Below are 25,598 nucleotides of genomic sequence, written 5' to 3' on the forward strand. Positions count from 1 at the left end.
GTCATACAAGCCTGGAGACCAGAATGAATCCTCAAAACCCACATAAAGGTGGAAGGAGAGAACCTACTCCACAGCTACCCCCTGACCTTCACATACATGCTTCCCTACACATATCATACATGCATACAAAAATAATTTTTAAAGTTTTAAAGATAGTTTTACATGGTATGTTACTAGAAATACTACTGATCTGCAGATATCCTGATTCCAATAAGACATAACTAAAATGTAAAGAGGCTACTTACTGCCATACCAGCGTGGTAACTTGTGCCACAAGCAATAAGAATCAACCGCCGACACCGCTGGATCTCCTTAATGTGGTCTTTCAAACCTCCCAAATTCACTGAAATAGAAATTTGTGGATATAATTATTTATATCCACAAAGAACCATATAAAACAGGCAATCCTTTTCATAAGTATCCACTGTCAATCTGAAAAATCAATACTACTGTTTTAAGAAATTCATATTCCTTTTTGGAAGAATATTTTGCTATAGTTATATAAATTAACAGTGCACAGCTTAACTGGTCCCTCACCAAATCTGCACTCACCTCACTCAACCACCAAGGAGTCAAACAGGCATTGATTCACTTCAAGTCACTTTCCATCCCTCTCTGAGATGAAAAGTTACCTCAAAGGAAAAACTATAGGGACAGAACCAGCAGATCTGCTGGCACTGAAAGCTGGATTTGGAGAGAAGACGACAACAGGGGCATAAGGAAGTTTCCAGAATGATAGCGCTGTTCTATATCTTGACTCTGTTGAGGTCATAATCATAACTGTTATGAAGTTCTGTCAAAACCCAGAATCTTACTAGGAAGCTGAGGTAATGGAGCCATTTGACACTAGTAATTCAAGACCAGCCTAGGCAGCATAGCAAGATTCTGGTGCTGTGGGATGTTCTGTATGGCAAATGTGTTGCTGATTGGTCAATAAATAAAACACTGATTGGCCATTGGCTAGGCAGGAAGTGTAGGTGGGACAAGGAGGAGAATAAAGCTGGGAAGTGGAAGGCTGAGTCGGAGAGACACACTGCCAGCCGCCACGATGAGAAACAGCATGTGAAGATGCCGGTAAGCCACGAGCCATGTGGCAAGGTATAGATTTATGGAAATGGATTAATTTAAGCTGTAAGAACAGTTAGCAAGAAGCCTGCCACGGCCATACAGTTTGTAACCAATATAAGTCTCTGTGTTTACTTGGTCGGGTCTGAGCGTCTGTGGGACTGGCAGGTGAGGGACTGGCAGGTGAGAGAGATTTGTCCTGACTGTGGGTCAGGCAGGAAAACTCTAGCTACATTCTGGCTTAGAAGAAAATTAAACAGAATGTTACATTTAGAATGATGAATTTGGGGCTGGAGAGATGGCTCAGTGGTCAAGAGGACTTACTGCTCTTCCAGAGGACTTGGGTTCAGTCCCCAGGACCCACACAGCAGCTACAACTGTCTGTAATTCCAGTTCTAGAGGATTTGACATCTTCTAACATCAGGAATGCACATGCACACGATGCATATACCTACATTCAGGCAAAACATGCGTACACATAAAATAAATAAATTTTTAAAAAATAGTTTTTGTTTTTTTTTTTGTTTTTTTTTTTTTTTTTTTGGTTTTTCGAGACAGGGTTTCTCTGTGTAGCTTTGCACCTCTCCTGGAACTCACTTGGTAGCCCAGGCTGGCCTCAAACTCACAGAGATCCGCCTGGCTCTGCCTCCCGAGTGCTGGGATTAAAGGTGTGCGCCACCACCGCCCGGCTTTTTTTTTTTTTTTTTTTTTGGAATTTTTTTTTTTAAATGATGAATTTGGGTAGGTGAAATGACTTAGCAAGTAAAGGCACTTGCTGCCGAGCCTGATGACCTAAATTCTACTCCCAGGACCCACATGATAGAAGGAGAAAACCAACTCCTACAAATTATCCTCTGACCTCTACCTGCATGCCATGACATATGTGCCTACTTACATACATAAAACAAATCAAAGTAAGAAAATAAATGATAAATGTATGGGTGGAAATATAGGCTAATCCATAAAGTGCTTGCCACACAAGCATGAGTTTGATCTCCAGAATCCATGTAAAAAGCTGGGCATGATGGGATGTGCTTATAATCCCAGTACCGGGGAGAGAGACAGAAGGATCCCTTGGGCTCACTGCCAGCCAGACTAGCCTAATCCACAAATGCCAAGACTCAGTGACAGAACCTATCTCAATAAACAAACTAACAAAAACAAAACGAAGTGGAATAAGCCTGAGAAACAACACCCAAGGTTGGCCTCTGGCTTCCACATAAGCACATGCACATAAGTACACACACACACACAGAGAGAGAGAGAGCTAAATGTGGGTATGTACAATCACACATACAAAATGATTATTTTCATTATGTCTAATTATATTTCAGTAAAGCTACCTAGAAATCTATCTTCATTATGTTTACTTCTACAAACTCCAAACTATGGTGATACATTTTTCTAAAAATACTTCTTGTCTTCAATGAGACTGAATTACTGCCAGACCCTACAGCCAAATTAATAATATGCATTGAGATCATTTAAGACTGTACATTCAACCTGCTATCCTACTGTATGCTCAGCCTGCTCAACCTGCCTTTAAGAGAATAACATTACCAACATTAATATGCCTTGGACTTCTCATACAATCAGCTTTTACAACTTAAGCTAAATGCACAGTTTTAATCTTAAATATGTACTTTCCATGCCCCTGACCCAGAATAATGCATGTGTGCTGTGGTAATCATTTGTCAAAAGCAGCAAACAGGTTGGAAGCAAGCTTAAACCAAAAACACATAATGTTGGAAGCAACATGTGCATATAGATCTGTTTGAGGTTTTGAGTGCTGTTCTGGGTCAATAAAGTAACTTCTTCCCTGGTAAAACTCAAAGAATTTTATAAAGAATCCCTCATTTCTTTCCCATACCATGTTTTCTGTGTTGTTCAATATAGAGCAAAGCTCTGTTAGGGACAGCACAACACAGAGACAGATCAGGCACAACAGAGAACCAACAGGGACAGATCACTCATTCGTTGGTAGAATAGACATGCTACCAACATGCCAGTAACCACGAATGGAAGACACAGGGAGAGAAGCAGAGAATTCAAATTTGAGCTCTTTCTTGGTCAAACTACTCCAAGAGGAAGTTTCAGTTCTTATTCCTTAATGCAACACTGATGCATTTTGTGCTCCACCCCCAGGTTTCTTTAATGTGGTATCAATGTACCAACACTGTAGTACTGTTTGTATACAAGCCCACTCTTCTCTCAGTCTTTGTCACTGCCACGTACCTAACTGCTCCAGTTCCAATGTTGGCATTTCCTGGATTGCTTAGACACCCCCATCTCTGCCCACCTACCACATCCCTCTACTGAAATCCCTTTGGATCATCTCTCTGAAGATGATGGCAACAACATTCTCTCATCTCTCTCTTTTTTAATTAAAAAAACAGGCTGGAGATGGTTCCATGGGTAGTGTTTGCTGTGCAAGCATGAGGACCTTATTTTGGATCTCTAGCACTCACATAAAAAGCTGGGCATAAAAATGGGTGCCTGTAACCCCATCATTAAGAAGGTGGAGACAGGCAAATTCCAATATTAGGAAGCTCAATGACCAGCCAATCTAACCAATCAGTGAGCTCCAGTATGGTGATATTTTATTTGTATTAAAATGTTATTTGTATGTTAATAAATAAAGTTGCCCGGGGGTCAGAGCTATTAGCAAGCCATAGGAAAGCAGGGCAGTGGTGGCGTACACTTGTAATCCCAGCACTTGGTAGGCAGAGCTGGGTAAGTCTCTGTGTGTTCAAGGATACAGCCATTATCGGATACACATGCCTTTAATCTCAATACCAATCATGGAAAACCTGGAGGCCTATACAGACAGGCTGTGAGGAGGCAGTCATGTGGTTGGGTTTACAACCAATGAGAAGGCAGGACAGGAACTCTATATAAAGACTTTAACACAGGGGTAGCTCTGGTTTGGAGAGGTAGGACCACTGCAGGAGGAAGGGTAAGGTTTTAGCTCTTAGCTCTGACCTCTTGGCTTTCTTCTTTGCATTGGTTCTGTGTTTCTTATTTAATAAGAAGGTTGGTTACATCTACATTTGGCGCCCAACGTGACAAGAATCCATTAAAAACCGCTTGGCTTGGCGGCAGGTCTGGTTTCCCGCCAGGGCAGCCCAGCTGCCGCCCAGGCCTGACTGACCCGCAGCTGGAGCTACTTGCAACTGCTACAAACAACTCAGGCCTGCCCTGCTGAATAGGGCCCCTGCCTGTAAAGCCTAGGCTTGACTCGGCTCAAGCGGCTACGCTTTCTCTCTCTCTCTCTCTCTCTCTCTCTCTCTCTCTGGAGTCACACCTCGAACACCAGGTGACTGTTTTGAAATTCCCTGGGATTCTACTGTTCTACCCAGACTTGGTAAGTCAATTAACATATCTATTTAAAAGAGAATTTTTTTCTACATTAAAAAAAAATGGGCTTTATGTGTACATTGGAAGAAAATTGGGCTTTGTTTGAAATTTTAGGCACTCTGACAATGGAACAACTATATGAAAAGATTAATATTGATTGAATGATTCAGTTTATTACTTTTCTTATCCTCATTTTACTATTTAAAAAGATAGTCAACTTAAGTGCCAGGATAACAGTCTTAGAAAAACCTGTTAAACCGGTAAAAATGAATTATAGAGAAATTCAAATTCAGACAGAAGAAATAAATAGTGAAGTTGTTTCAAAATTGGATCATAAGGTTACAGAAAGAAAGCCAGTTTTCACACAATCACCCTTAATTTATCCGGTAGCCGTACAGCAGCTACCTGATGAAGAGAATGAACAAAATACTTGGGTTCCAGTTAAAATGTTAGACTTACGAAGATTTAAGGAGGCAATAGCATCTTATGGCATGCACTCCCCATATGTAAAGCAAATGTTAAACACCTGGTCAACTTGTAATAGGATTCTACCAAAGGACTGATGGGAATTGGCACAGGCTGTTCTTGAACCCGGACAAAATCTCCAGTGGAAAATGTGGTTCAATAATGAGGCTAAAAATATAGAAAAACAATGGAGGGATAGCAGAATACAAGTCTGCCAGGATCAGCTTATTGGAGAAGGCCAATATGCTTCAGTACAAACACAATGTTCATATGATGTCCAAACCCTAGTTCTATGTCGAACGGCAGCTTTGAATGCATGGGACAGAGTTGAAGAACCAGGAAAAAAAACTGAGTCATTTACAAAAGTTATACAGGGCCCAAAAGAATCTTTCACAGATTTCTTACAAAGATTGACTTCAGCAGTACAAAAAATGGTCCCGAATTCAGAGGCTAGTCAGATAATAATTGAATCTTTAGCCTTTGAGAATACAAATGCAGCATGCAAAAGAATAATCAGGCCGTTAAAGGCAAGATCTGCACCTTTGGAAGATTGGATTAGAGATACAGTTAATGTTGAGGCTTATGACCATGATGATATGTGGGTAGGAAAAGCAATTTCAAAAGGTTTGAGCAATGTTAGATGTTTTGGATGTGGAAAGCAAGGACATTTGAAAAGGGATTATAAACAGGTCATTCCTAGAAATAATGTTTCTTCAAGGAACACTGGCAACAGAATGCCCCTTCCTTCTGGAGTATGCAGAAGGTGTGGTAAGGGAAAACACTGGACCAATGAATGTAGATCAACAAGGGACAGACAGGGTAATTCTCTGCCTCGAGCTTCGGGAAACTCCCAGAGGGGCCTCAGGCAGGCCCCCACAGTAAATCCAGTTCAAACCTTTCCTGCAGTTGTAGAGGAAACCCCTACTCAAAGCAACTAAATAACCAAATGTCTATTGGAATAAATCATGTTAGTCGAGATGAAGAAACAGAGAAAATAGGAAATTCAGGAGAAAACATAAAGAAAAATTTTTGGTAAACTTCTATTAATGAACAAAGACCAAAACTAACAATAAAGAAAAATGGTGTTTTGTTGTCTGGTCTGGTAGACACAGGTGCTGACATTACCATAATTGCACCAGAATTTTGGCATCCAACTTGGCCTCTTCAGGAGGTAAATGCTCAACTGTTAGGAATTGGGACATTATCTCGAGTGAAACAAAGTGCAAGATGGCTTGAATGTATAGGTCCAGAAGGACAGAAAGGAAAATTAAAACCATATATGGCTAACATAGCTATGAACCTGTGGGGTCGAGACTTGTTACAACAATGGAATACTCAGATTAATATCCCTCCAACCTCAGAAACAAATCATAAATTAGTACATGTTTCTGAGAGAAATATTAAAAGATATTATTCTAATGAGTGCTCACCAGCCATCCATGTCATACAAGAACAGGGCACAACTGATAATTTTCCAAAAACACCAACAGCTCTACCTTTAAAATGGTCAACAGACAAGCCTGTATGGGTTCAGCAATAGCCTTTAACAACACAGAAACTCCAGGCTTTACAAGAGCTGGTGGAAGAAAGTTAAATGCTCATCATATTGAAGAATCAACCAGCCCTTGGAATTCTCCTGTATTTGTTATTAAAAAGAAATCTGGTAAATGGAGAATGGTAACAGACCTTAGAGCAATTAACAAAGTAATTCAGCCAATGGGCTCTTTACAATCTGGAATTCCTTTGCCTACTCTGTTACCAAAAGGATGGCCTCTCATAGTTATTGATTTAAAAGACTGTTTCTTTTCAATACCCTTACAAGAAAAAGACAGAGAAAGATGTGCTTTCACAGTGCCTACTTATAATAATTCTCAACCGGTTAAAAGATTTCAATGGAGGGTTCTCTCACAGGGAATGTTGAATAGTCCAACTTTGTGCCAATATTTTGTAAAACAGCCATTAGAAGTGGTACGTAAAAAATTTCCTAAATCTATAATTTATCATTATATGGATGATATTTTATTAGCTGACTCAAATGCAGATACTTTAGAAAGAATGTTTGAAGAAGTAAAGAAAATTTTGCCTTGCTGGGGATTACAAATTGCTCCTGAAAAGATACAAAGAGGAGATTCTATTAACTATTTAGGATATAAAATAGAACTTCAAAAAATTAGACCTCAAAAGGTGCAAATTAGGAGAGATCGACTACAGACTCTTAATGACTTTCAAAGATTATTTGGAGACATTTCTCATCTAAGAACTATTGTTGGGGTAAAAAATGATTAACTAAATAATTTGTTTAAAACCTTAGAAGGTGACAAGGACTTAAATAGTCCAAAAGAATTATCACCTGAAGCTCAAAAAGAATTGGCCTTGGTAGAAAAGAAAGTACATGAAGGGCACGTAGATCGTATTGATCCAAAGCTGGATTGCATTTTGGTTATTTTACTTCTAGGCATTCCCCAACAGGAATATTAATGCAAAGGGAAGATATTATATTGGAATAGATATTTTTACCAAATAAACCAAATAAAAAATTAAAAACTTATGTGGAAAAAATCTGACTTGATTTGGAAAGGAAAATTGAGACTTCGTCAATTAGCAGGAATAGACCCAGCAGAAATTGTCATACCTTTAACTAAGGAGGACATTGAAAAATTATGGATAGAAAATGAAGCTTGGCAAAAAGCTTGTAGTAATTTTTTGGGAGAAATTAACAGCAAATATCCCAAAAGCAATAGAATTGATCTTATAAAGAGAGCTGATTGGATCTTGCCTCGAATTGTGAGGAAAAAACCCATATCTGGAGTGTGTACATTTTATACAGATGCCAACAAACAAGGAAAGGCAGGTTACAAATCAGAAAATTTAAGTAAAGTGGTTCAAAGTCCTTATAATTCAGTTCAAAAATCAGAATTGTATGCTATTCTGTTGGTATTAATGGATTTTTCAGAACCTCTCAATGTAGTAACTGACTCTCAGTATGCTGAAAGAGTAGTATTACATATTGAGACTGCAGAATTTATCCACAATGCTTCAGAATTAACTTCATTATTTATTCAATTACAAGATACAATCAGAAAAAGGAGTCATCCTTTATATATAACTCACATCCGATCCCATATTGGTCTGCCAGGCCCTCTAGCACAAGGCAATGATGAGATTGATAAATTATTGATAGGAAATGTGCTGGAGGCCTCAGAATTTCATAAAAAACATCATGTAAATAGTAAAGGTTTAAAAAAGGATTTTTCCAAAACCTGGCAATAAGCCAAAGAAATAGTAAAGAAATGTCCTACTTGTTCCTTCTACAATCAAACACCATTACCAGCAGGATGTAACCCAAAGGGTACTCAGAGGAATGAAATCTGGCAGATGGACGTGTTTCACTTTGCAGAATTTGGAAAATTGAAACATGTACACCACACTATCGATCCTTATTCAGGATTTCAATGGGCAACTGCTTTGGGTTCTGAAAAAGCTGATTCTATAATCACTCATTTGCTAGAAGTTATGGCCATTATGGGTATACCTGCACAAATCAAAACTGATAATGCTCCATCATATGTCTCTGTTAAAATGAAACAGTTTTTTGCTTATTATAATATAAACCATATTACAGGTATACCACATAATCCTACAGGTCAAGCAGTTATAGAAAGATCAAACAGAACTCTAAAGGATATGCTAAATAAACAAAAAGGAGTAACAAAAACCCCCAGAAATAGACTACATAATGCTCTATTAACTTTGAATTTTCTCAATGCCAATGAGAAAGGAACAACAGCTGCAGAGAGACATTGGATAATAGAAAAAACTACAGAATTAAATCAACCTATATACTTTAAGGATGTGCTGACCTCAGAATGGAAACCAGGATATGTGTTACATTGGGGACGAGGTTTTGCTTTTATTTCTACAGGAGAAGCTAAGCTGTGGGTACCATCAAAATTGATAAAGGTTCGATTTGAACAAGGTAACTATATCCTTCGTTATCCAGTCTGTGTATAATGCCAAAGTTCAGGGTTTATTTCAAATCCTTATTCAAATAGTCTTTGAGACTGGATCATCTCAGCTAGCTCTCTCAAAATTGCTCTGAGCACTTTGTAGTTCAAAGCTAATCTGTAGATGATGTTTGTCAGCTTAGTGATGTTATTATTGTCCACGTGGAATTGTTGTTGTTGTGGTTACCTCTTAATTAGAGGAGGTGATAGTTCATCAACTATCATGAACATCCAATTTAAACTAACTTATACCAGTAACACATGCCTTTTCATTTAATCAGATAATAACTTGCCAAAAAGGAACATCCCCAAAAAACCTTGGGGAAAGGTTTTTGTTTTTGTCTTTTAGGAGAATGAAGGTTAAGGAATCTGAAGAACACTGGACAAATGAGACAACTGAAGAGAAGGGACAAATCGTCTATCCTAAGAAACAGAGTGAAATGGCGTATGGGTATGTTATCTAAAAAAATTTTATGTCTTCCTAAATGTTTGTTTCTGCTTTTCTTTAAAGATTTAACACTATTTAACTTCTAATAGTCCCAGTTCAATTAAAATTTAAAGCTGACTTTGGAGTTGGAGAATGGCTCTCTCCTTCTTTAAACTCAAGCATGTTGTTAAAAGGAAAATGCAAACTCCCTGTATCATGCCAGAAGAAAAGAGCCATCTTCTGCTATGGGACAGGAGAAAAGCCAAATTAATTAAGGGACTATTCTATTACTAATCTCAACTCTTTGATTCTATTCTGATTCTTTAAACTTTTCTTAAAGTATGAATTTTATATCAAAATTTACAAGATTAATATATATAGATATATATACATTTTAAACTTTGTTAAGATATAAATGGTCATATAGAGTATTAACTAATTCTAAAAAGTCGCATATATAGTCTTTGTGTTCGAGTCTCTTATCAGTTTTTTTTCAGGAAATCACGGTCAGGCCTAACATCAACTGAAGTCTCCAGGAAGAAGATGGGGCCCCACAACAACAACAATTCCACGTGGACAATAATAACATCACTAAGCTGACAAACATCATCTACAGATTAGCTTTGAACTACAAAGTGCTCAGAGCAATTTTTTTTTTTTTTTTTTTGTTTTTGTTTTTCGAGACAGGGTTTCTCTGTGTAGCTTTGCGCCTTTTCCTTTTGAGAGAGCTAGCTGAGATGATCCAGTCTCAAAGACTATTTGAATAAGGATTTGAAATAAACCCTGAACTTTGGCATTATACACAGACTGGATAACGAAGGATATAGTTACCTTTCCTAGAATTTGACAATTAACCTAAAATTTTTTTTTCAGGATAAAGATACCTTCACCCATACCCAGCAGGAAGCAATTTCAAGAATACAACGCCCACATTCCCAAAGAGGTGGTGTGGGGCGGTTGGTTTTTTTGGTCTTTTAATGGGTTTTGGGTCTGGGATAATTTTCATTGATTAGGGGGGTTGGTTACAAGTTGTTGTCAAGGGTGAGGAAAAGGGCTAAGCAAAGGAGATTAGATTTAAGGTTCTTATTTAAAAAAAAAAAAGAAAGAAAAGAAAAGAAAAATGTAAATACTTTACATTGGATTGGATTGTTTTATATTATATACAAATTATATATATTGAAATTGATATTGTTAGAAAATGTTATATGTATATTTCTAATTGTACCGTTCATCTAACAATGTAATGCAATTTTCTGATCCTTGAATGTTATTACCAACTATGAGGATATAAAGAAATGAAAGTTAGTAGTTAGACATTATAATAGAACTTGTAGTTATATTAGGTATGTTTTCAAGATTGAGTAGATATATTTTAGATAGACAGGTTATCTTCAAACCCTTCAGAGATCTACAGAATATGACACTTAAAATGTTTTAATAACTTAGAAAATTTTTTTTTTTGTTATGACTATGAGACATGTCGGCTCCTAGCAGTACCAATCTACTTCAGAGAAAATATGGGCATTGAAAAAAAAAACTGCAATTGGAGTTAACTTTCATTGTGGCAAAAGTTAGCCACTGGACAACAAAGTATCCTCGAATCAACTGCTGACAAACAGGACAGACAGGACACGAAACAAAGGACTAATGATTCTTGTAAAAACAAGTGTGGTTATGGCTTTCTCAAAAGGCATCTTCTGAGTCCAGGACAATATGGCACCATCCCTGAAGTGGTCTTCGCAATCCGGGAAAGGTACAGTGCCTGTAATAAAGTGTCTATGGTGGGGAGGAAAAGCTGAAAATTTAGCCATAGAAGCTTAGCCATGGTGAGAAAGCTCAACTGGGAACTCCAGCTGACCGCCTCAACATCCCAGGTCAGTTTCTGCTACATCCAATTTGACAATGTCATCTCCACTGTTACTTAGAAGCCTCCACTCTCTTGAGGGACCATTCTACTCAGACTAGACTCCAAGTAACTGAGTTAAGAGGCTTTCCCAGTTAGTTTCTGCTAGATGTTTTGAGGGCCCAATTTGATATTTTGTTCTATCAACAATGTATCCATCATTTTCTATTTATTCTTTTACTTTTACTTGCCATATACTTAATAAACTCATTCAAAACCAAATGTATGGTTATAAAACAGGAAAAAAAATAGCTGAAGGCTGGGGTGGGGTCATACAAAAGCAAGTTAGGAAACTCAATATAAAAACAGACAAACTGGCTGGGCGTTGGTGGCACACGCCTTTAATCCCAGCACTAGGGAGGCAGAGGCAGGTGGATCTCTGTGAGTTCGAGGCCAGCCTGGACTACCAAGTGAGTTCTAGGAAAGGCGCAAAGCTACACAGAGAAACCCTGTCTCGAAAAACCAAAAAAAAAAAAAAAAAAAAAGAGACAAACTGGCATGGTGGGGGCATACCTTTAATTCCAGCACTCCAGAGGTAGAGGTAGGTAGATCTCTGTGTGTCTGAGGCTAGCCTGATCTTCAAAGTGAGTTCCAAGGCATTCAGGGCTACCTACCAGCCTACCCCACCTCCCAAAGGAGCAGAGTCTACCAGAGAGGCTAACCCTGCAGATGGAGATCAAGAATGACAGGCAGGTTAAGCTGTGGTTAGCTAAATACCATGTTTCCTAAACTTGGTCCTAGCAAATCCCCTGACAGCTTTTAGGATAATCTTAGGAGTCCTCCAAGGTCTGAAATGTCTTATATACAGTCTGTGAGAGAGACAGATTCTCACTATGTAAACCAGGTGGGTCTCAAACTCAATGTTCCTGCCTCAGCCTTCCACACATGTGTCATTATATCTGGATAATGCTTTAGACTAATTTTGATGACTTAAGCCATAACTAATGGAAATAGCAAGAAAACCTGGGAGATGGCGGGTAGTACTCAGGAAGAATACTGAGCACACACACATGAAGACAAGTCTGGCTCCATGAATATGACCTTTGACAAGACATTTAAAGTGACAGAGCCCTGATGTCTTTGCCTTAAAAACATAAGACAACTGCTATCCCGTTTATATTAGACAACTTGTATACACGTAATACATGTAAGTTTTTAAAACAGTAAATGTCTCAGACCTGAGGGTATAACTCAGTAGTAGACTACACGCTTAGTATATGCAAGACCCTAGTTTTGATCCCTTGGATGCAGGGCGGAGGCACAGGACAACACAACACAACATGAAGTTCTCAAAGTCAGTCTCATTCTCTTCCCTTAACGAACAAATCCTTTTCCACAAGTCCTTTGAGCACTGTTTTCTGGTCCTCCCTGAGTCTCCCCACTCACATAGATATGGGTCTTTACTGTCTTGCTCCTGTCTCTCCCCTGGATCCCTCTCTCTCTCTCTTTTCGTGGTGTCCCAGACAGATCAACATCCTACTGATACATGTTTATAACCCAGGCTCTCACTCCTTCCGTACCCTGGAGACTGGCACCCAGTCTTTTAAAGCTCTTCAGTTCTTTAACAGAGGCACCTCCACTGAGCTCTCCCCTCCACCTCTTCAGGACAGTTCCTCTCCCCTTTTACAGCTCTTCAGATACTAGATCTGGAACACACCCTAGAATGACAGCCTCCTAATGGTTTTCCCACCAATGTCCTTAGCTAATGCTCTTCTAGCCAGCTGAGTGTTTCCATCTGTCATCCACTTATTTATATCTTCCATATTGTCCTTCATCACAACATCCCTTTCCACAAACAGACTCATTCTTCATATTTCCTAAATTCAGTATTAAACTTTAAGCATTTTCTAGTGCTAGGATCATATTCTACTTTTCTTGAAATTGTTAGTTATATATTGATCTCCTTTATACAAGATTAAAATATTTTGCTAAAGATTTATTTATTAATTATGTATACTGTGTTCTGTCTGCATATATCCCTGCAGGCCAGAAGAGGGCACAAGATCTCATTATAGATGGTTGTGAGCCACCATGTGGTTGCTCGGAGTTGAACTCAGGACCTCTGGAAAAGCAGCCAGTGTTCTTAACCTCTGAGCCATCTCTCCACACCCACATGATTAAAATATTGAGGGCAAGACTACATCAGAAACTTTACTATAGTCTACTCCTATGACATGAGTTGAAGACTAAGTCTTATGGCCATAAGATGTCTGTAAGCTCCTGTATGTTCTACAGACTAGTGTTGCACTTTGACTTCTCCCTTAAACATGGAGTAAGGTGCAAACCTCTGCAAGAAAGACCTCTGCAGCAGTTCATGCTTTTGCTTACTTATGAAAGAAACCCAGGGACTAAAGAGATGACTCAGTGGTTAAGAGCACCTGCTGTTCTTACAGAAGACTTGGGTTCTGTTCTCAGGACCCACATGATGGCTCACAATTATATGCAACTCCAGTTCCAGAGGATCTGACATCCTCTTCTAACCTCCAAGAACACCAGGCACACATACATACAGGCAGCCAAAGCTCTCATACACATAAAACAAATAAATCTGAAGGAAAAAATTCAGAAAGAAATCTAGCCTGGCTGATTCATGTAACCTGAGCAAGTAGACAGGTTCTTTTCAGAATCCACAATGTCCAAGACATGCAAAGAACTATCCCTGACAGCCACAGCAGGAACCCAGTATGTGACAGTCACCCCCCTTTGCCATTTTTAAATATGCCATTCAGTGGGATTACATACATTCACACTGTTGGGCCCTCACTACTATCCAACTCTACAACTTTTCGTCATCTCCAGGGGAAACTACCTAAGAAATAAATCATGACTCTCCACCATCATCCCAGCACCTGGTAACCATCAGCCCACTTCCTGTCTCTGAGTCTGACTACTGTGACTCCACCCTGAGGTGCAATCACACTTTGATGTCTGGCAATCCCAGCTGTTCCACAGATCTACGTGAAGGACAATAAACTTCCCAGTTGCTAATGGCACTCCTACAAGAGACTGGGGTGAAGAAGTAGTAAATACCATTACCAGTATAGTCATCAAAATTGACTCTTCCTCTCATTGTGTTCACAACGGATTCTGGCTGCTCAAAAATTTCTTTCTGCATGAATGAACTAAAGTTGCCTACAAAAATAGAAATTACATAATTAAAACAACAGTAAATGAGCTAAAGGATATGAAATCTGTACACAATCAAGTCTATCTCTTTTCAACATAATCTTGATAGATGAAACAAAAGGTCATGCAATAAAGAAATCAGGTTAACTTCCTAGAAGCTTGCAAGAGTGTTTTACTCTACATGAAAATGAACAAGGAAGAAAGCCACTTTTATTTACTTAGTAGCTAAAATCCATAGTTACACAAAAACAGGGGCATAAGATAATTTTTGAGTCAAATTTAAGTTTAGACTCATCAAGCTGTCCTTTACTATGTCAACTGCAAAAATTCCTTACGAGTAAGATCAGTATGTACTTCCTGGTATGGATTATAGTGTGGCTCATGGGACTTTGCAGACAGTAGTTCTACAATATAATTCCTACTACAACACAATCAGAAAGGAGAATAAAAATCCTAACCGTTGTGTATATGTACCACATTTTGTTTATCCATTCTTCAGTTGAAGGGCATCTGGGTTGTTTCCATGTTCTGGCTATTACAAACAATGCTGATATGAACATAACTGAACAAGTGCTCTTATGGTGTGGTTGAGCATTTCTTGGGTATATGCCCAAGAGTGGTATAGCTGGATCTTGGGGGAGATTGATTCCCAATTTTCTAAGAAAGCGCCATATTGATTTCCAAAGTGGTTGTACAAGCTTGCATTCCCACCAGCAGTGGAGGAGAGTTCCCCTAGCTCCACATCCTCTCCAGCATAAGGTGTCTTCAGTGTTTTTGATCTTAGCCATTCTGACAGGCGTAAGGTGGTATCTCAGAGTTGTTTTGATTTGCATTTCCCTGATGATTAGGGATGTTGAGCAGTTCCTTAAATGTCTTTCGGCCATTTGAGTTTCCTCTGTTGAGAATTCTCTGTTTAGTTCTATAGCCCATTTCTTAATTGGACTGTTGGGCATTTTGATGTCTAATTTCTTGGGTCCCCACTGGATCAGGCCCTCTGAATGGATGAGACAGTTGATTGGCTTGATCTGTTTGGGAGGCACCCAGGCAGTGGGACCAGATCTTGTGCTCATTGCATGAGTTGGCTGTTTGAAACCTGGGGCCTATGCAGGATTGTTTGGCTCGGCCTGGGAGGAGGGGACTAGACCTACCTGGACTGAGTCTACCAGGTTGACCTCAGTCTGTGGGGAAGGCTTTGCCCTGGAGGAGATGGGAATGGGGGGGGGGGGGGGTTGGGGGGAAGGTGAGGGGGACGGGAGGGGGGAGAAAAGGGAATCCGTGGCTGATATGTAGAACTGAATTGTATTGCAAAATAAATTAATAAAAAAAAAAAAAAAAAAAAAAAAATCCTAACCGTTAATGGCAGTACACATTATGTAGGATACACTCATATCAGGTACCGTTCTAAGAGCTTTATTCAGACAGCCTTCTTGATCTTCAACACAACCTTAATAAGATGGATTCTATTTTCCCCTCTTAATACATGAGAAGCCTGAAGCACAGAGAGAATACAAGAATAGTACTGAACAGAGCATGAGCCATAGTCACCCTTAGAAAGCATCTTTAAACATGTGGTACTATCTCCTTTTTACAAAGTTAAAAACAAACCATGACTTAGTTTCAAGAACTCTTCTAAGACTAGCAGATAATTTCTACAGAGGCAGCCCTTTTCCTGGGTTAACCATCCACTCATCATATAGAAGCTTCATAAGCAGGGCGGGAAGTAGAATGCTTCTTTTCTTTAAGCATCCCAAGTCCTAACATCACAAGATACTCACCCTTCATGATCTGCTGGAGTTCCATCTGGAGGGTTTGCACAGCTCGGCCAGGATGATCTCCTGCAGTTCGTTTAATTCGATGGATGGAAAGACGGCCATCCACCACTGCTGCAACATCGTCATCTTCGAGAAAGATGACACGATTGGTGTGCTCTATCACAGCACTACAAAACAGTCAAGGAGATGTTATCATCAATAACCAAGGATCACTGTCACCAAGAAAGCTATCATTAGAATACCAGACCAAGCTCAAACACCAAGTCTCATTTACACCACATGTTAACTGCCAATGCCTTCACAACCTTCAGAGCCATATTGAGGATGTGGTCATTGTGAAAAAAAAATAAAATTAAATAAATAAATAAATAAATAAAAAAGTAAACCTTTGTACAGCAACCTAACCAATTAGAAAAATCAGAAGGCATGGCTATTTCCACCTCATTCCAGCTCTCACTAAGCCTGTCATTTTAACCCCTATTTCTGAACAGTTCCATGTCACTGTCACTGATGAACACAAGCTGCCACCAGCTCTTTGGCTGGCTTCTGCAACACCCTCCTAACTACCCACTACTTCTCTTACCTCCCTACCTGTTCTCCTTTTCTGTTCAAGTCAACATCAAAAGGTAATGCTAATCAAAAATTTTTCTTCACCCAACAAATCACTTTTCAGCTCCCACTGGCTCTCAGGGAAACTTCAAATTGTCTCAAATGTCCCATCGAGCATCCTCTCTTCTACTAAGCAGTTTGATACCCTTCCCAAACTCACAGGTGAGTCACCTGTACAGAGTGAATGTTCTTCCCCCAGCCCTTCACCTAATTAGCTCCTGACCGTCACTTGGCTCAGTTGGAGCTTCATTCCCTTAAAAAAGATCTACTCATGAGGGATTAAAAGATCTCGTTAAAGGCAAGCGTTACCTCCTCCGTTATGGCAGAGCCAACAGTATTTTTTCTCACCATTCTCCTGAGGCTAGCACATGGCATTGCTCAATAAGCATTAAGAAAGAATCAAAAGCCAATATGCTCCTGCAGTTTCTAGTCTAGGTCATGACTATCAACTCCGTGTAGCAAACCCACTTAATGACAGCAAAGACAAGTTTGCAAAATCTAGAAAACAGTAAAGTCTGTTTCTCACTCAGATAATACACTCCCAGAAGTACTAAGTGGTACAATTTTCTCATTCTTATTCCCTCTTATTTTCAGTCCCAGTGAATGAATCAAGTATCTGAGAGGTTCTATTTTATCCCTACTCCTACAGTATTGGAATTACCAATGCCTCTAAATATTCCACTACATTTCCTTTTAAAATTTCAGTCTTCCTTTGTAAAAGCATTATGCTGTAAGTCAACTCTAAATGTAAAAGCTACAATGTCCACATGAGACCTAAACTACAGTATCTCAGCAACTATAACTGCTAGAAAAGCCATCCCTCCTCCCTATAATACTTGGGTACACCTCTTGGAAATGAAACAAAATAAAGAAACAAATACTCCAAAGTAAATACATTAGAATAGGTCTCTAAGAATATATTTGTTTTGGTAAAGTGACCAACATGCTTTGAAGGGGTAGAAAAGGTGTTCTTATTGTCCCATGTCTAACAAAGTGACCTCTAATTTCTCAATTGAGAGAATTCTGGAGCTAAGACATCATTAGTAGTAGATTGCTTGCTTGGCATACAGGAGTCAGAGGTTCTATTCTCAGCACCTAGACTTTTGCAAATACATTCATGGTATGGGGAAGTTTTCCTAAAAATTATCTTGACTCAATGAGGGAAACTCACCTTGCATCAGAAGCAAAGTAATATTCAACTGCCTTTTCCTCAACAGGGAAAAGGCATGTTGTGCTGTCCACACGGGAGAGATTGCAGCTTCCTTTCTTGTCTTTGCCTAGAGCACAGAGATAACATAAATCAGCAAGAAAATCATGCTACAATTTAGAAACAGGCTTAACTGTTCATAAAGTCAACACCAAAAAGAAGAAAGAGCAACACAAACAAATTCAGTAGTTCTCAAATCTGAGGTTGCTCTCTGGATTTCCATGCACTAAGCCAGTAAGAGAAGACAGGAAGTGCAGTGAAACAGCGGCTACAAAGACTGCATGGCAGACAGCAGTGTTGCATGGGAAACTCTAAAGTGTCAATTCTTTTCAGGTAGAAAAGAATTTACTGATAAGAACTTATTAATAATAACTTTTAAAAATCTAGAGGCTGCAGGGCTAGAAAAATGGCTCAGAGATTGTGGTGGTTTGAATAGGTATGGCATTCACAGACTCATGTGTTTGAATGCTTGGTCCTTAGGGGGTTGACACTATTAGAGGTGTGGCCTTGTTGGAGTAGGTGTGGCTTTGTTAGAAGTGAGTCACTAGGTTGGTGGGCTTTGATGTCTCAGAAGCTCAAGCCAATTCTCTGCTTGTGATCCAAATGTAGAACTCTCAGCTACTTCTCCAACACCATGTCTGCCTGCATGCTGCCATGCTCCCTGCCATGATGATGATGGACTAATCCTCTGAAACTGTAAGTCAGCTCCAGTTGAATGTTTTTCTTTATAAGAGTTGCTGTGTACGCCAGTCAGTGGTGGCGCACGCCTTTAATCCCAGTACTGGGGAGGCAGAGCCAGGCAGATCTCTGTGACTTTGAGGCCAGCTTGGTCTACAGAGCAAGATCCAGGACAGGCATCAAAACAACACAGAGAAACCCTGTCTCAAAAAAAAAAAAAAAACCCAGTTAAAAAAAATTTTAAAAAAATAGTTGCTGTGGTCATGCTGTCTTATTACAGCAATAGAAACCCTAAGACAAAAATAAAGAACACTCATTGCTATTGCAAAAGGACCCAAGTTTGGTTCAGCACCCATATGGTGGCTCACATCTGTCCATAACTCCAATTCCAAGGGATCAGACTCCCTCTTCTGCCTCCCTGGGGACCAGGTACCCCTGTGATACACATATATGCATGCAGGCAAAACATTCATACATATAAAATGAAATGTTTAAATAAAAAAACACTAAAAAACATAATCAATATGGTGCAATGAAAAATAAAGGCAGACTAGTGCCAAGTTAATTTCTTTAATAAAATCTCTTGAGATTTTAACAGCATGTAAGCACAGCAAGTCAAGCCTAGAATTGCTGTGGGATATCTTTCTGTATGCTGTGAATATATGTTGCTCTGATTGGTTGAAAAATAAAGCTGTTTGGCCAATGGCAAGGCAGAATAAGGTTAGGTGGGATACTCGAACTAAAGAGATGGAAGAAGAAAGGAGAGTGAGAGGAGACACCAGCCTGCCACCTAAAGAGCAACAAGATGCCAGCAGTCCGGTAAAGTCACGGCCACGTGGCAACATACAGATTAATAGAAATGGGTTGAGTTAAGTTATAAGAGCTAGCTAGCAAGAAGCCTGACCCATAGGCCATATAGATTGTAAATAATATAAGCCTCTGTGTGTTTACTTGGGACTAAGTGGCTGCAGGACACAGGTAGGAGAGATTTGTCCTGACTGCAGGGCTGGGCACGACCAGAGAAACTTCCAGCTACATAGAATACTCAATTAAAATCAAAGCAAAGGAGGCTGATGAGATGGCTCAGCAGGTAAAGGTACTAGCCACTAAGCCTGAAGACCTAAGTTCAATCCCCAGGTCCCACATGGTGGAAGAGACTACTAACTCCCACAATCTATCCTCTGACTGCCACACATATGCTGTGGTATGTGCACAGCATATATACACATACACGAATACATAAATGTAATTAAAAAGCAAAGCACATGCCACTTTAACCAGGACATGCTATAAATATGGCACCTACTCCTAGTCACAGGAAATGCTATAAGGCAAGAATCTCTCCTGTCTCAGTAGTGCATTTTTAGTATCTTTTTAATCCTAGTACTTAATTCATCAGTAATAATTGTTTTTCTTTTTATTTTTTGCTAATTCACAACTAACATAGAAATGAGAAAGGATGCTGGAATGACAGATTCTCTAAGTTAAAGCCATGCTTGTAGTCCTAGTACCTGGGAGGTCAGAAGCAGGAAGATTAGTTCAAAGCCAGTTTCAGCTACATAGTTTGAGGTCAAACTGGGCTACCAGGAACAGCTATGCCCTTTCTCAAAAGCCAGAGCATAGTAGAGCTTTATAAACCAAGGGCAGAATAGCCACAGAATACCACAAGTTACTTGTAAAAATTCATATCTTAGCCTCTAAAATGTATGTACAATGACTAAATAATTATTCTTAGAAATATATATCCAAAGGTCTATCTGTGGTTATCTAGAATGATTTAAGCATGAAACCAAAATAGTACTTTCCAGTCAAACTCAAAAGCAGAGAAGATAGTCAAACTGCAAAACGTAAGTATTCATTGACATACTATCAAAAGGTAGCAATTGCTCACAAAGGCATAGATCCAAGGGACTCTACTGCAGTGCTAATTTAATAGCTGCTTGCCTTTGGCAAAAAATCTTAAAACTATCCATCAAAAAGTGAATTTTAAATCAAGGAGCCTAGTGGCACATAACTTTTATCCAGCACTCAAGTTGGCAGAAGCTAGCAGATTTCTGTTGAGTTCAAGGCCAGCCTGTCCTATATAGCAAGTTCTAGGCCAGTCAGAGCTACATAGTGGGATGCTGGAGAGGTGTCTCATTGGTTAACAGCACTGGCTACTCTCCCAGAGGACCTGGGTTATATTTCCAACATCCACAAGGTAGCTCAGAACCATCTGTAACTCTAGAGCCAGGGGATCCAATATCCTCTCTGGGCTCTTCGGGTACTGCATGCATGCACATAGACATATGTGCAGGCAAACACTCATACATGCACAAAAAATAAAACCTCAAAAACTTTTTAATAATTTTTTTAAAAAACCACTGAATTGTTTGTTTCTAAAAAGATTCATGTCACATGTGTGACATGCCTCTAATCCTAGTACTCTGGAAGTTGAGTTGGGGAATCAACAGTTTAAGCCAACCTCAGCTATACAGTAAGACTGTCTCAACACACACAATCTAAATTGAAAAACAAGTAGAAGCAAAGCCTAGAACCAACATTTTAAAAATACAACTAGCTTTGTTTGTTTCTAAAATGTGCTCAAGTTGAGTATAACTCCAAATATTTGTAACTTCATTAAGATAACAGAAGTATATCTGATTGAAATATTTAAAAGAAGCTGAGGCATCACTACCTACAAATACCTATAAAATTCTTTTTCGTTTGGCAATTCTCTTGTTCAACTGAGCAGAGGTGGCTTTAAGTTGGAGACAAAGGCAAAAGTCTGAAAGCCAGCCCAAAGCTCTCTCTACAGTCCTCCCACCAAGACTGTTCTCATGATAGCATGGCACTGAGCTACACACTATCTACCCACTAGAATTAGAGAAACATAGGTATCAATTGTCATCTCCCAGGATAAATGTTTGTCCCAATTTTTAAAGAACTCACTCAGTTTTTTTATTATTATTTCTAAAAGCCACCTAAATAGCCTACAAGATAACATTCATGACACACAACAAGCAATACTGTTATAGGAATCTAGAACTGTGGAACCAGACTGTGTGTTATCATTGGTAGACTAGTCTTTCTGGAATGGACTGGGAAAGAATACAGAAAAAAAAAAAAATGAATATCATCAGGCACTGAAGGTTAAGGAAATAATTTTCTTCCCAGGTAAAACATGAAAGCAGTCATCCAAAGATGAACAGGCTCAGCACTCTTTGGTAACTGCTATTCACGAAGCCAAGAATTACATATTAATAATTAAGGTTTCAATTTTCAGAACCCAGCATTCTCCTACTTACACATAGAAAGTTCTTAGCAGTAAGTAAACAAACAAAAAGTACAATGTTGTTTTCTATTTCTGTGTAATTCAATAAAATGGTTCAGAGTTTGCATAAAGATATACTAAAAACTCAATTTTGGCCATGTGTGGGCATACTGCAGCACTCAGGAGACATGGGCAGGATTATGAGTTAAAAGTCAGCCTTGGCTACATAGCAAGTTTGAGGTTAGTGTAGGCTATGCAAGACCCTGTTTCAACCTCCTCTCAAAAAAGAAAGAAAGAAGGAAAGAAATTGGTGCTGGAGGAATGGCTTACCAGTTCCTAGTATTTCCTGCTCTTTCAGAGGACCCAGGTTTGGTTTCCTGAACCCCTATCAGGCAGCTCACAACCATATATAACTCCAGCCCCAGGGGATTTGGTATCTCTGGCCTCCCAAGGTAACTTCACTCTCATGAACACACCCACATGCAGACATACATGTCTACATGTAATAAAAAAATAATAATAAATCTTCAAAATAAAAAAAAAAAAAAGACAACTGAGGAGCTGAGGATACAAGCCAGTGATAGAACACTTGCCTAGTGTATATAAGGCTCTGGGTTTGAATGCCACCCCAAGACCAATAAATAATAATAAACCCCCAAATATAAATACTAAAATATGACTCCAAATTAAAATAAAACCAATAAAATCTAAAAGTGAAATGTCATGCACTAAGTAAAGCCCATTCAAATCTAGTTTAGTTAAAAGTGAGGCCGAACCACTCAGGAAGCAGCCACGCATGTCCCTTCTCTAATCACAGCATGCGTCCTCTAGGATTTTTAAACAGGAGAGGGAAACAGGCCTGAGATTTGAAATAGTCCTCAAACCTCTCATCTTAACAAAACAGTTATTAAATAATGCAACTTTCAAAATGGCAAAAGCAAACAGACAAAATATATTCTGCAAATTAGGAAAATGTCAAAACATTTCCCCATAAAATAAGCATTTTTAGAGCCTCAGTTCACTTCAAAAACAAAGAATTAGTAAATGAAGGGAAGCAGGTGAAATCCCTCCATCCATGCAGAGTGCATTCCCACCTCTTTCTGCCTGTGATCCCCACCATGTGAATTTTGATCCAATCTGAGTCCTAGCTAAGGATGCACAACAGAGAAAAATTCTTCTTGTCAGAGTGTTCACAACAAACTTTTTATGTCTAGATAGAACTACGTAATTGTATGCACATGTACACACAGATCTAACCAAAAAGCATTTACCGTAGTGTATGGAACAGGGTTCTCAGAGCTGCACTGCCTTACAATGTAAGGCAACAGCTTACCTGTTCTGTACAGAATCGGAATGTGATCTGTAGAAAGCTTATGCTCACTCCGCACACCAATCAAGAGGGGGCTACCTCGCCTGAAATTCAAGATGAGTCACAATCAAACCTTTTTCATAAATAATGCACTAACAATATAAAATTTAAGTATGAATTCAAAATTCATTTTAATTTGAAATTTAATGATGTTCTTCAAATAATTCATTTTAGAAATGATCATGAAGTTCTTAGAGCAGAAAGAACATTTAAGGTCTGCTAACAGATGGATACCTTTAATCTGAAGGCAGGATGCCTGAGGATATATTGGTGTATGTGTACAATTGAATGGAAAGTTCCACTTCACATTAACAGAACAATTTAAAATACAGTGCTATTAAACAATTACTTAGGAATCTGGCACATGTTTCAAAAAAATGTGGAGAAAATTAATGCTTTGGAGCTGAAATTAGAGAATATTCCATATTCAAATTCATAAAGAGCCATTGTGCTCACCAAAGACAAATCATCACAATGCCAAAATGCATTTACTTTACTAAGAGATACTGTTCCAGAGTGGTATAAGAAAGAAGGAGTATAGAGAAATAAGCACAGCCAAACCTCTAAGAAAACAGTAAATGGCCATTCATAGGCAACTGTAAATTATCCTGTAACCCAAATGTGTCAAAGTGCATGTCATTGTTAGTCAATCTATTGTACCTTGTGCCAACTGCTTGCCCAGGAAAATGAACACTTTTAAACACAAGTGCAAAAGCACCTTCCTATGGAGGAAAAGGAAATATCAGCAATACTTCTTAGTAATAATTATCAAACAAAAACATTTAAAACATACTGGCTTCTGCATGGACACTTGTCGTTCACACTAGTGCTCTTTTGAACTAGTTTTTTTTTTTAACAAGTCTCCATTTTAGATGTTGCAGCAAGGTCTCCCTAACATCCAAGTCCACATTTTAGGTAGATATTGTCTCCTAAGCTCTGATGTGAACAAACTAACTTTTATCACCAAGCTTACTTTCAAATACTGCTTCTAAAGGCAGACCAAGTGGAAAGTCAACTGTGTTTGTAGCACATTTTTCAACTGACACATATCTCTCACACTACTAATTTGTTCAGGGAGGACAGAATTAGCAAAGATCCCAAGCTCCACAACCAAAACCCATCCTTGGCCCTCATCATCATATTCCACTACTAACCTCCACTCTTTCTGCCCTCACTCTTGGGCTTAACAAATACACACATTCATAATTATTAAATGGGATGGAGAAGCCAGGTGGTGGTAGCATATGCCTTTAATCCCAGCACTCAGGAGGCAGAGGCAAGTAGATCTCTGTGAGTTCGAGGTCAGCCTGGTCTACAAAGAGAGTTCCAGGACAGACAGGGTTGTTACACAGAGAAACTCTGTCTCAAAAAAAAAAAAAAAATCAAACAATAAATAAACAAACAAACAAATAAATAAATAAGAGATGGCTCTCTGTTAAAAACAGTGCTGATTTTACAGAGGACTTAAGTTTGGTTCCCAGAACCCACATGGAGCAGCTCACAACCACCTGTACGTCTAGCTTCAGAAGGTCCAATCCTCTCTTCTGGCCTCCACAGACACTAATACCGATACCTGACTCTACACATGTGTGCACACAGGTGCATGCATACACACACACCACCACCATTACCACCATAAAAAAAAAAAAAAGAAAGAAAGAAATCTTTGAAAGAAAGGTAAGACATAGGATGTTAGAGGGCACCTTTTCTGAAGTTGGTTCTTTCCTGCTGTGGATTCTAGGGATCAAACTCAGGGTGTCAGGCCTGCACAGCAAGTGCTTTTGCCTACTGAGCCATCTTGCCAGCCCAAACTTACTTTTCAACCTTTAACTATAGTGAAATAATTAGAATACAGCTACTGTGAAGTAAATGGAACGGCAAACGCAGGAAAGCAAGTAATTCAAACAACAGTCTCTCAAAATTCTCTGCAGTGTATGTGTGTGTCTGTGTGTGTGTGTGTTTTCAATAAAGCCTAAAAAACACTCAAAGAAAACAGCATAGGGGCTAGGAGATGGCTCAGTTGATAAAATGCTCGTCATACAAGCATGAGTTCAGTTCCCTAGCACCCACATAAAAAGCTGGGTACAACACAGTTTTAATAAGATACCCAACACCAGCCTCTGCCCTTCACTTACACACCACACACACATACACAGATGCTAACAATAAAACACCTTACAAATGAAGCTGTCTAGTGTCTATAATTTAAAAAAAAAAGTGAATCAGCATAGTTCCTGCTCATTGAACCTCATTTTAAGAAGCTACCTGAAATTAACATTAGCATAAATTACTTTATTTTGCATATGCAGGTATTGGATACACATGTTAGCATGTGTGTGAACACACATGGTTGTGGTTATAGA

The 25,598-nt window shown here is 39.0% G+C and overlaps 1 protein-coding gene across 1 annotated transcript in view; it reads right to left on the minus strand.

The window, feature by feature from the left end:
• Gfpt1 (glutamine--fructose-6-phosphate transaminase 1) overlaps positions 1-25,598 on the minus strand; it is a 63,222-nt gene that overhangs the window by 20,560 nt on the left and 17,064 nt on the right. The window contains exons 7-12 of the mRNA XM_052719950.1: positions 23,896-23,957; positions 23,200-23,279; positions 17,900-18,005; positions 16,123-16,286; positions 14,258-14,353; positions 246-343 (exon numbers count right to left, since the gene is read on the minus strand). Coding sequence (XP_052575910.1) covers positions 246-343; positions 14,258-14,353; positions 16,123-16,286; positions 17,900-18,005; positions 23,200-23,279; positions 23,896-23,957 — 606 coding nt within the window. The remainder of the gene's footprint in view (positions 1-245; positions 344-14,257; positions 14,354-16,122; positions 16,287-17,899; positions 18,006-23,199; positions 23,280-23,895; positions 23,958-25,598) is intronic.

The sequence above is a fragment of the Peromyscus californicus genome, unplaced genomic scaffold (assembly GCF_007827085.1).
Source record: "Peromyscus californicus insignis strain IS unplaced genomic scaffold, ASM782708v3 Scaffold_6__1_contigs__length_162567912, whole genome shotgun sequence".
NCBI classification, from domain to species: Eukaryota; Metazoa; Chordata; class Mammalia; order Rodentia; family Cricetidae; genus Peromyscus; species Peromyscus californicus.